Source organism: Scophthalmus maximus, chromosome 20 (genome assembly GCF_022379125.1).
Source record: "Scophthalmus maximus strain ysfricsl-2021 chromosome 20, ASM2237912v1, whole genome shotgun sequence".
NCBI lineage: Eukaryota > Metazoa > Chordata > Actinopteri > Pleuronectiformes > Scophthalmidae > Scophthalmus > Scophthalmus maximus.
The window spans coordinates 13,774,194-13,786,497 of record NC_061534.1 but is presented as its reverse complement, the minus strand read 5'-3'; the positions used below and the strand labels follow the sequence as shown (position 1 = coordinate 13,786,497).

Sequence of the window (12,304 nt, the reverse complement as noted above, 5' to 3'; positions counted from 1 at the left end):
GATGCGCTAGATTCGTTAAGATCAACGTCAGCATATATTTTCTGATAGAATAGAACGTGATAGAAAAGTCAGATACACATTTAAAAGCACATCACAGTCAAATTTACCAAATGCCTTACATTCAAAAGGGGCACTGCACAGATTTTACACCTGAAAATCCGTTTAGTTGTGAAAAAAGAACAACACAGGTCGATCCATCATTCATCACGTCATCATTGCATCTCGATGATGTTGGTTATCTCGTCTCGGACTTTACAGACCAACATTTTTTACAGAAAGCCTCCCTCACCAAAAGTATTTTGGTGGCAATTGGGAAGACGATATTGAGTTGCATTGTGGGAAACGTTGCCAGCTATGTCCTAGTACTTATTTATGTGATATAAAGAGTAATGTACTGTATTGGTCTATCTCACTACTCACTTTAATATTCTGTGTGGTTGTTGCATGAAGCCTTTTAATTATCTTATAGACCAAACACATGTAGTCCAGGTCCAGCCCTAACCCTCACCCTAACTGGATCAGAGTTTATCATAGTTGATTTAGTCAAAAATGTATTTATCTTTGTGGCACCACAGCCCTAAGCTGATATCATTAAGCTGCTTCAGTCACTTGAATGACCCTATTGAGATTTGAATTGTTTCACCCTGAATAACCTGTTGTACCTTCTATATTACAAATGACATGACAGGATGTGTAGTAGTACAATTACTTTAAAGCCCGGAATATCGGATTCAGTATCTTGTAATCAAGCATCTCATTTATTCAACCTACTGAGCTGCTATCATCAAGAACAAACAGCCACATTGGACACGGGACAAATTACGCCTGCAAGCTCCACAAGTGACCACAAGATGTCCTGAAAAGACTTTGGTTGATGCCTCTGTATTCATCTGATTAGAGTTTGGCTATAGACATTTGTCCAGTTAACCAGAAGACTGAGAAAGTCGATTACAGACGGACATTTACTAAGGAATCACTCTTCAAATGTCCACCCGACAAACGCTGGCGTGACAAACAAGGACAGAGACAGAACTACACATACCAGATTATATGTCCTGCTGCGATGACTTCTTGTGCTCTGAAAAGAGGAGACTGTCTACAGATAGACAGGCAGGCAGACAGGCAGGATGGATAGATGGATAGATAGATAGATAGATGGATGGATGGATGGATGGATAGATAGATAGATAGATAGATAGATAGATAGATAGATAGATAGATAGGCATACAATGCACTTATATATAATATATAAAATATATATAGTAAGTAAGTAAAGTTTATTTGATATAGCACCTGTCACAGAGCAGGTCACAAAGTGCTTTACAAGAATACAAAAGAATACAATGATCAAATTAAAGATTGAAAGACTCACAACACAAAGGCCAGTTTGAATAAATTATTTTTGAGCTTTCGGAAGATCATTCCATAGATACGGAGGCGAGGCTTCAAATGCGCGGACACCTTTTGTTTTTAATGTGTGTGCGAGGGACAACAAGTAAGTCCTAGTCGGAAGACCTGAATGACCTGCTGGTGATGTAGGATAGCAGAAGGTCAGGAATGTACTCTGGGGCCCTGTCCGTGGAGTGCTCTGTAAGTTATAACAAGAACCTTAACGTGAATTCTGGAATAAGGAATAGAAATATAAAGAATGTACTTGAAATAGAGCAAGCATGTGCAATTTGTCAACGGTAATGTGCACAAGAAGGTTGAAAGTAGGCAGAGAGCAGCAAAGCACAAACACGCACAAACACACACAAACACAGTGCCACTGGACCTATGGGACAAACTGTTAATTCTTACAAGACGTCCAAAGGGAGTCATGGTAACTGTTGACAGGGCCTCTCTTTCTTTAATGATCACTCACTGGCTGAGTGAGTCAAACGTGTATTTGCTCAGTCTGTACTTTGAGCTATGCTTTGGGTCGAGCAAAAAGTAGTCAAGGACATCCTTTGAGGGTATGATTTAGGTCGCTCTGAGGCTGCTCACTGCCACTCACCACAGTGCATTCACAAGTTCAGTCTGCAGTTATTGTCACATCCTGACCAGATCATTGTTATTCTCAAAGTGTCTATGAGGATTCTAAGTCTCTGGAGTGGTGTGATACAGTAAGAGAGGCTCTGCTCGGAGTGAGGATTCCTCACTGAGACCACAGAGCAAGTCGCTGCTGCTGCTTTTTCTTTTTCTTTTGACTTTGTCTACGTCGCTTCTGTTCGCAACTCACAAGTAGAGCGACCGAGACTGAGCGACAGTGGACAAGGGACACCAACAAGGAGCAGGACTGTACAACTTTAATTGATCCCAAAGGCTTATATGGTTTAGGGCAAGTAAAAACAACAACAACTACAACAGGATACACACATGCACTGATAAACATCCACCACCACAACAATAACACAATGGAAGTCCTCAAAAGACGGCTTAAAAAGTCACAGTCAATATGAAAATAAATGAGGATTACATACACCCCAAGGTTTTTGCAAACAAGTTTTGTGCATGACACGTTGAAGATCACAGTCTGATTTAGGAGTTTACCGAGTGCACGCGAAGGCAACGCGCGACGTCGCCTACGCGATTGACGAAGCGCACGGGAGCCGGGGCCCCTCCCACTCCGCTGCACGGAGCCGAGCCGCCGCCGGAGCTACAGACGCACTCGGCGGAGTTCGGTTCGTCTCTGCCCCGCAGCTCGCTAACCTCGCAGCAAGGCCACTGCGGGAAGATGGCGACGGAAAAAACCAAACATGAAGGAAGAGTGAAAATCGGACATTACATCCTCGGAGACACGCTCGGAGTGGGCACGTTCGGGAAGGTTAAAGGTGCGTCCGACCGTCTCGTCGGCGGTTCGTGTGCGCCGCCGACGGAAAGATGGTGGCGACGGGAGCCGTTAGCCGCTAGCTGCTAGCGTAGCCGGCTATCGAGGCTAACTCGTCGCGGCGCCGGCGAAGGGAGCACACTTGTTGTCCGCCGCCAGTTTGTCTCTGCTCGGGTTTTGCCCGACGCGACCCTTCGGCGACGGCCTGGCAGCGGGAGCTTTAACGGCACCGACTTCTTTGGCGCGACGGGTGTTGCAGTTAGCGTCGGTCGCGTTCCGAGCTAACCAGGGAGCCGCAGGTCGCATGTCAGGACGTACGCCGGACAGCGACCCCCCCCCCCCGCGAGCAGACAGCCGGGGCTTTCTCTCGCCTTAATCCGCGTCAACGCTTCAAACTCGTGGCCCATATCGCACAGGTTTTTACACTGGGACCCGGCTCTCCCTTCTCTGCCAGTTGCCTTGGCCCATTCAGATGAGGCGACCGTGTCGCTCCGTAGGCGTGTGGTGGGGCAGACCCAGCCGAACACCCGCCCCGGCGTGTCGGGGCACAACTTTGTCCGAATCGCCACGAACTACACGCGATACCTGTTGGATTTCAGCGGGGGGGGGGGGGGGGGGACCGGTCACGTGTGTTTGCTTACATTACAGGCTGTTACACCACCAGTGACTGCTGGGAACTTATTAATCACCAATCAGACCGCCTGCAAACAGAACAAGAGAAGCTGGAATAAGTCCCAGTTAGTCGTCTCACTTCATCGTTCTGCTTGTGCTCGGGGGTTGACATGCAAACTACCAGCATGACTGGTGGATCTACAGCAGCACTTCACCACCGTCAACGTCCCGCCGTCCACTCAGATGTGACATTCACTCAGATGTGACATTCACTCAGATGTGACATTCACTCCTCTCTTTGTGAAGTTTGTTCTGATGTGTTTGGATTGTGTTTGTGTTCTTTCCCCCAGACTGCTGTATGTACACTTCTGTGTAAAACCAACCCCCCAATTTCTTTTTATCCTTAACACATCTGGGTCTTGTGAATGAACGGCGTAATAGATATTTGTTTAATATCCCATTCATATCATCAGCAGATCAAATGACTGCTAGTATGTTTAAAAGGGTTGCCCGTAATAGTGAACCCACAGAGAATTGTCCCTCAACTTTACAGTTCCACTTTATCCAAATGGTGTCTTTTAATTGTCTATCAGCAAGTTCACCACATCAACTTTATTAGTCATCGTTACATGTGCTGCTTTTGTTTGTGCTGCTTTCACATGGTCGTTAGTTCGCGTTCAAAGCGTTCGTGTTTATTTTAGACGCAAGGTTTCCACCCCTCGTAGAGACGGCGGTTCTGCATTGTTCTCTATAATATTTCTCCTTTTGACGTGTCCTCTCACGTGCTCTCGCCCTTCTCATCCTGCAGTGGGCCAACACGAGCTGACCAAGCACCAAGTGGCGGTGAAGATCTTGAACAGGCAGAAGATCCGCAGTCTGGATGTGGTGGGAAAGATTCGCCGGGAGATCCAGAACCTCAAGCTTTTCAGGCATCCTCACATAATTAAACTGTAAGTCCTAGATTACACCCTGCTTGCTGCTCTGTAATCCCCCCGCCACCACTTTAATGCCACCCACTGTGCTATTTCCAGGCTTTTAATGGTGTGTGTTTTTTTGAACATATCCACTCTAGGACGATGGCTGTCTGGGCCAGTCACCGCTCCAGTCAGCCCTCTGCTAATTCTGTGTTATCGCATGTTTTGTTTATCCCCTCTGTTGGGCTTTCATTTCAATGTACAAAGGTGCTCCATCACTGTCTATTGTGATGCCTTTGGTGTGTAACCTCTTTTTTTTTTTTTTAAAGATACTTAATGTAAATTCACTGTACTCGCATGGGTTGGGACTGTGCAGATGCAAATGTAATTTTGTCAACTCAAACAAGGTATGTCTTGTTACCAGTCGTTTATAGTATTGCTGTCAACATGTGCACGCATTGGTGACGATAGTTTAGTAGGTGAGGCACTGTAAAACAAATTTGATAACGGTCAACTATCGATCAAAGAATCGCTGGTCTAAAATTATAGTTGGGAAATTGCCAAGGCACCTCCTCTCTGGTATGTGGATGTCTGCCGGCTGCAAGGCCAAAGTCAAAGGCCCATTAAACGGACCAGCAGGTGTGGCTAACTGCCTGAAATACCAGCTCATATCATGCATGCACAAAAATGTAAACAGGGGGAGGACGAGTGTGTGGGTGTGGGGTCGGTCTGAAAACTGTCTAGAAAAGACTGATGTGGCAATGTAACACAGTACTGCTTCATCTGATCCACAGGATGTTTGTATCAACTGTGACACAACAGATGAGCAGTTAGTCAACATCTGTCGCATCTAGTGAAACTTTGGTGATTTTTTTTTGTTCCCATCTTTAGACCGTAGCAGAACCATTACTGAGTTTACCTTCAGGCAAACATGGCTGTTGTTTGATTTGAAGCTTGTGGATACAACATGTTAACTCTGTCCCGTTGTCATTACTGTGCAAATAAGGAGTGTAAAACGTGTGCATTCTGAACTGCAGCGTGTACAGGGTGGTTTCTGTGAAGCTGACAGGAATTTCGGCTCTGGTAGCTTATTCGGCTGCTTGATGTTGAAAATGACAATCACAGGGATTAAGATTTATAATGTGCAAGTTGAGCTGCACGGCCGTTGTAGTGTAAATAGATGTAGGTTTGATAGGTGCCAGTGTGGATACTGACGTAGAAGAATTTCTCTCTAAGCTCCGGACCGAATGACAGTAACCAACAGCACATGTAGTTTGTTAAATGTTGTCTGAACCATGTAAATATAGTATGGGTTAGTTCACAATCAGCAGATGGTAAAGTTCCTCCTAGCAAAGGAGGAGAGTGATTTCGACACCATCTTGCTTCTGTGACCAGGCGTTACTTTTTGGGATGGGATTTCTTGAACATTTATAGAATTATGAACAACTGCGGGCCAGGGAGAGGGAAGGCACGCACGAGAGACATGTTTCTAAATGTATTATACAGTGTTTTTATTAACGGAGTATTTTTCAATTTGTGAGACACAGAGAACATATATGTCCTTCTGATGTTTCTGCAATCTATTCCACAGTTTATTCCAGGAAATATAATAGCTCACATTCCAGTTCATATGATATAATAATCACTTATAACCTTTCTAAGTTTGTATTTGTGTAATATCAGCTACTTGAGTATAACAATGGTTTCAACATTGTGCTCACCGCTGCAGGTATCAGGTTATAAGCACCCCGACAGATATCTTCATGGTGATGGAATATGTCTCGGGAGGAGAGCTCTTTGACTACATCTGCAAAAATGGAAAGGTAAAAGAAAATGTCTTGTCTGGTATCACTATGTCCAAGAGTTTCTTTCAGTCTTTCAGTCTTGTCGCACTTTATGTAGCACATGTATGTATAATAGATAGTCAGCGGTGGGACCAGAAGACAGATCCTTTAACTTTGTGAACCAAAAACCAACAGCGATTGGAAAAGATGTGAAAACACAACAAGTGCTGCTTAGTCAGCAGTGATGTGCCGACCGAGTCTCTGAGAAAATCACACCTAACAGATCACTTCTGCCTCGACAGTTGGATGAAAAGGAGAGTCGCCGGCTGTTCCAGCAGATTATTTCTGCAGTAGACTACTGCCACAGACACATGGTGGTGCACCGAGACCTCAAGCCTGAAAATGTGCTGCTCGATGCACACATGAATGCCAAGATTGCTGACTTTGGTAAGTGTATCTCTGTCCAAAACTGCCGAGTCTCTACAGGTGGCAAGTGGATGCGAACAGCTGTATGTCAGCGACCTGTCCAGGGCGCACCCCACCTCTCACCCAGTGTCAGCTGGGATTGGCATAAACCCTCCTGCAACCCTCAAAGGATTAGCGATGTAGATAATGGATGGGCTTTCTTCAATTACTTAAAATTAAATGTACTAGGTGGAGTTTTTGAGCTCTAATATAAAGCAATATTTAATGCATTAATTGATGAAAACAATCTACGTTTCAGAAATTGTCCCTTCTCAAATGATATATAAGGAAGAAGTACATTAAACATGATTGTTAAGCCTTAGGAAATACTTTAAGTATAGTGCCTTGTGGTGATAAACTGTGTAATGTAATCGTAATAATGCTTAACCTTTAAGGATAATTCCCGAGGCACATATGAAGAACTTCATTTCAAACTAGAAGTTGAAACTTGATGTTGTTGTACATTTTCCAAATTCTTTTGAATACTTTGAATATCTACTATTCTTTATAGAATCCATTTATCAGAATTTTGTCAGAGCAGTGTTATTTCACTGTGACTCATTTATGTTGTTAGAGAAAAGAGCTTCTTCTCCTTGCTGGCGGAGCACAGAATTCCTCAAATGTTTTAGTTTGAAATGCAGTACGACAGATAAATGTTAACAGCAAGGGAGCAGCAATCATTATCATTATACCAATCAAAGTCTTCTGTAAAATGCTCTGCAGGTTTATCAAACATGATGTCGGACGGAGAGTTCCTGCGAACGAGCTGTGGTTCTCCAAACTATGCTGCTCCTGAGGTCATCTCAGGGAGGTAATGTTTTTCTTTTCATAGTATTTTAAGCATTCTTCCATTATGATGCCAGAAGTTGGCATTGAATTAACACATTTCTCCTTCACAACTGTTGGGTTTGTGTTTCCGTTTTTCCGTCCTCAGGTTATATGCTGGTCCGGAGGTCGACATCTGGAGCAGTGGGGTCATTCTCTATGCCTTGTTGTGTGGGACTCTTCCCTTCGACGACGACCACGTGCCAACGCTCTTTAAGAAGATCTGTGATGGGATATTTTTCACCCCACAGTATCTGAACGCTTCGGTAATAAGCCTCCTGAAACACATGCTTCAGGTGGACCCCATGAAAAGAGCCACCATCAGAGAAATCAGGTGAGCTGGCTGAGATTAATAACAACCATAACCATCCTGGCTTTCTGTAGATCGTAGAGTGAGAGTGAAGATGTTAAACTGGTACATCACGTTCTAATGTCACCTCCCCCCGCAGAGAGGACGAGTGGTTCAAACAGGACCTACCCAAGTATTTGTTCCCGGAGGACCCCTCCTACAGCAACAACATGATTGACGACGAGGCCCTGAAGGAGGTGTGCGAGAAGTTTGAGTGCACAGAGGAGGAGGTCCTGACCTGCATATACAGTCGCAACCATCAGGATCCGCTGGCCGTCGCCTATCACCTCATCATTGACAATCGTCGTATCATGAACGAAGCCAAGGATTTCTACCTGGCGTCCAGCCCCCCAGACTCTTTTCTAGAGGAGCACATGACCTCGTCCGGAGCAGCTGTTGCCGGCGTCGTCAAGCCGCACCCCGAACGCGTACCTTTCCTCTTGGCGGAGACCCCTCCGCGGCCTCGGCACACACTGGACGAACTGAACCCCCAGAAGTCCAAGCACCAGGGTGTCAGAAGGGCCAAGTGGCACCTAGGTATCCGCAGTCAGAGTAGGCCCAATGACATCATGTCGGAGGTGTGCCGTGCCATGAAACAGCTGGATTATGAGTGGAAGGTGAGGAAGAAAATAGGAGAGATGAAAATGTCCGTAAAAAGAAATGAAATGATTGCATGATACAAACTTTATTCTTCAACCTTCAAAACTTTTCAGGTAGTGAATCCGTATTATTTACGTGTGAGAAGGAAGAATCCTATCACCGGGATGCAAACCAAGATGAGCCTTCAACTCTACCAGGTGGACAGTAGAACCTACCTCCTAGACTTCCGTAGCATTGACGGTAAGTTTGAATTCCACAATACAGTGATGTTTCCTTTTACTAAAGTGTGTGTGAAGAAACACAGAACGATGGCTATTACTTTTTTTTCCATAAACCTGACAAAGAAACGGGTATATCATTTAAACTGGTCTTATACCACAAAAGCAGTTTATAACCCAAGATTTGCATTAAGTTATGAATTCAACTCCTTGTATCTAGGTGTTGTTTTACTGGATTCTGTCCTGCAGTGCACAGCGCCAGGGCATACTTCATTAATGATTGACCCGGGTCCGAGGGCCGTGGCTTTTTGCACAGTCTGTGTAGGTGCTCAGCGGTACCTCAAAGGAAAAATCTGAGATAAGAGGGTTTTGTTACGGGCCATTTTAATGAGCTCAGGATGTAGCAAGGTCAGTCACATTAGAAATACAGAACATCTACTGGGGATTGTTGTGACCTTGCATTTCTATCATGTTTAATCAACATTTATATCAAATATTCTTAATCGACCGGGAGATTCTTTGGTTCTAGGTGTTGATCTGGAATGAAATAATTTTTTTTTAGTTGATGTTTTTGTACGTGAATTGTGTAGAAAACATTGTGGTTCTTGTGTTATACAGATGATATGCTGGAGACAAAATCTGGAACTGCGACCCCTCTGCGCTCTGGGTCTGTGGGCAACTACCGCACCACTATTAAGAGTGACGTAGATGGGGCTGATACTCCACCTGCATCTAGCACCGTGCACCCCACCAAGGCGGCGGAAGGCTCCTTAGCGTCATCGTTAACCTCATCCATTGACTCGGCGGGAGGGGCGGACAGTGTGCCCGTCCCTCGGCCGGGGAGCCACACCATCGAGTTCTTTGAGATGTGCGCGAATCTTATTAAACTGCTCGCACGATAACTTGCAAAACAATCGCTAGCCTTTTATCCTCTCTGAGTGTCTTTATAGCAATAAGCATGCAACCGATTCATGGCTCAGTTCATCCCGGCGGAGGATGAAGTGGTTGTTCCATGGCACTGATGCAGGTTGGTGTTTCCCAAAGCCGAAGGGATGTATACCGAGCTGACGGGGGATGTAAGGGGTTATTGGAAGAGTTGAATGACAAGCTATGTAATAGCTACGACAGAGCAACACTTCAGATGGTTTTTGGTTTATTTTGCAGTTTCCTGATCAGTTTGATAGCAAAAGTCCACGTACTGCCCATACATAAACGCTCAAGTGAGTACACTGAATTTTCTGTACTGTAGCCAGTGAGCATTCCAGTACAGAGAACCAATTTTTTGCCTGCAGAGAAAGGAAGCCACATGTTGAGGGTCGGGTAGTTGGGTGGCAGACGTGTAGGATGCAGGAAGCACTTTTGCACAGAGTACCCTTTCTTTCCTGCTGCTCCGTGTTTTTTTTTTTCTCTCAGTAGGGATCAGAGAAGTGGTGCAGATGTATCGGGGTGCTGCACTGGCTATAAGGAGGGCTGTCAGGCCCATCATTCATTGGACTACAAGAAGTGCAATGGCCCCTGTGTTTCTGTCTTGCGTCAGGGATAAAAGATGCTTCATCAGATTTGAGTTAGGTTTTCTTTTTTGTGAATCTGAGTTGTCAAACTAAATTTTCATGGTATTGTCCTTGTTGTAAAAAAAAATGTTTGAAAAAATTGTCTGTCCCCAACATTTTTATATATATATATATAAAGAGGTGAATATATTTATCAGTACATAAAGTGGACAGTGTTTTTTCTGTTGGAAATTGATTTTTCTTTCTGCATTAAGATCTATTGCTGGATGGTATATTATTTTCCTTTTTTACTATCTTGTTGTTGTTTTTTTTTAAATCAATATCAGTTTTGTTTCCTTCAATCACAATTAATCTGATACTTGATTGTCTTTCCAGATAAATATAGCCTGCTTTAACGATTCAAGAGATATTTTGCCATGGCAGTCAAAATCTAGAAATATCATATTCAGCTTCACATAATACCATTACATGTTTTATTTTTACTTTTTGTTGTATTTTTTTTAATTATTAGGATTCAAGAATGATTTCTGAGTGAAATGCCTTTTGCCTACATTCAATTCATAAATGCCAATCTATCCCAAGCGTAAAGGCCTCAATTTGAAAATGAGTAGCAGCAATTACATGCAACGCATGGTCGGTGTCTATCAACAGTTGAATACATCCAAAATATTGTCATTTTTTTGAGATATGTCCATATTTTGATTTGGCCACATTCCCTTGACTGTTCACCTCGGTAAAAAGCTTCACATGTATTTGAACCTGAAACAAACTTGTGAGCTTGTAATTATTGAGTCCTACCAGGTAAATCGCAGTTCTGACAAATGACAAAACATCACAAGTATTTAGATCACAAATGTGCAGCTGAATTAGTCATACAAAAATGTCAGACAGAACGTTCTGCTTACAATCTCACAAAGTTTTATGAAGTGTGTCTCTCAATTTCCTGTCCAAAGTTTTTTAAGTGGTGTCTGTTGTTTGCCTGCCTTAATATTATCAGTACTGTTGATGAGTTTTTGCGTCAGTCCAGGTTTGAATTCAGTGCTGATCAAAATTATCGCCACCTTTTACCTCTTACTATTAGTTAAAAATACACAGATTCTTAATAAGTTGACATTTCAGAAGTGGAAACAATAAACAATTATTAACTGGAAAACTTAAAACAAAGTTAAGGTGCTCTTGCCAAACTACTGTAGACATCAGTATCCAACTTATGAAGTAAACTGGGTTTTCATATTTTTGTCTTTTGTCAATTGTAAACCAGGTTTTAAAGAACGTTGCATGTTCTTGTTGTAATATCAGATACTTCAACAAAAAAAGTTAGATTTTTATTAAGAGTTATCAGCAGTTGCTGAAGTCTAAGTTTCCAGTGTTTAGCTCTCCACATCTTTAAAACAACAATTTTACATTTCAAGAAGACATAATACAACAAAAAGGTGTGACAAAGATTGGGATCATCTTGTCTCCTTGCTGTCCCACAGAATAGGTTTGGGCTAAAATATTGAGTTGATATTTGACCTTTATGTCTCACTTTTAAACTACAGTTTATGACACACGGTGGTCTTGAAAAGATGTTGTCAAACAAAAACTTTTTTTTTTAGTCTGGAAGGGCAGTTGCAAGTTCTGATTACAAAACATGGTCATGGCTTTACATGATGGGTTTTGCAGAAAACATGAATGTGTGAAACGGTGACCCTTTTGACAGCTTATGAAGTAGTTTCCTAGTAGACTGTGAGTTCTATCAGTCTGTCTGTTTGAACTGCTTCTAAGAAAAAATATTGTTCTATTTTTGTTTGGTGTGTAAAGGGACCCTACTAGATTGATCAGTGTATATCTGAACGGACAGTGTTGAAATCATTTGTATACACAACTGCCTAATAAACTGCTAAATTGCACAGTTCTGCTGGAGCTTCTCTGTATGTTTCTAGTCTATTGACATTTGTTGTACACATGCTTACAAAAAGCCTAGTTAACTAGAAATATAGCATAATATAGTATGTTATCCCATTCTTTTGCTTGTAAACAAATCAAGTCCTCTGTGTACTCTAATTAATCAGATCATAGTGGAGCCATATTGCTGTATGTAAGTGATTGAACGGGCCCTTAAAAATATGGGTTGTGTTTCTTTAAGCGACCTTGAACACATCTCCAGTTTCCGGGTCATGCTGCATTCACGTCTTGTTAGCAGAATAGAAAGAAACAAAAATCACCCGTTATTC

The 12,304-nt window shown here is 42.9% G+C and overlaps 1 protein-coding gene across 1 annotated transcript; it reads left to right on the top strand.

Moving 5' to 3' along the window:
* The first annotated feature begins 2,600 nt into the window (after nt 1-2,600).
* prkaa1 (protein kinase, AMP-activated, alpha 1 catalytic subunit) lies at nt 2,601-11,985 on the top strand. Its single transcript, XM_035607205.2, has 9 exons — nt 2,601-2,814; nt 4,231-4,372; nt 6,066-6,159; nt 6,423-6,567; nt 7,309-7,396; nt 7,520-7,744; nt 7,860-8,376; nt 8,473-8,599; nt 9,196-11,985. Exons 1-9 carry the CDS (start codon nt 2,718-2,720, stop codon nt 9,477-9,479), a joined length of 1,719 nt encoding a protein of 572 aa, XP_035463098.1. The 5' UTR covers nt 2,601-2,717; the 3' UTR covers nt 9,480-11,985.
* Nucleotides 11,986-12,304: the final 319 nt, after the last annotated feature.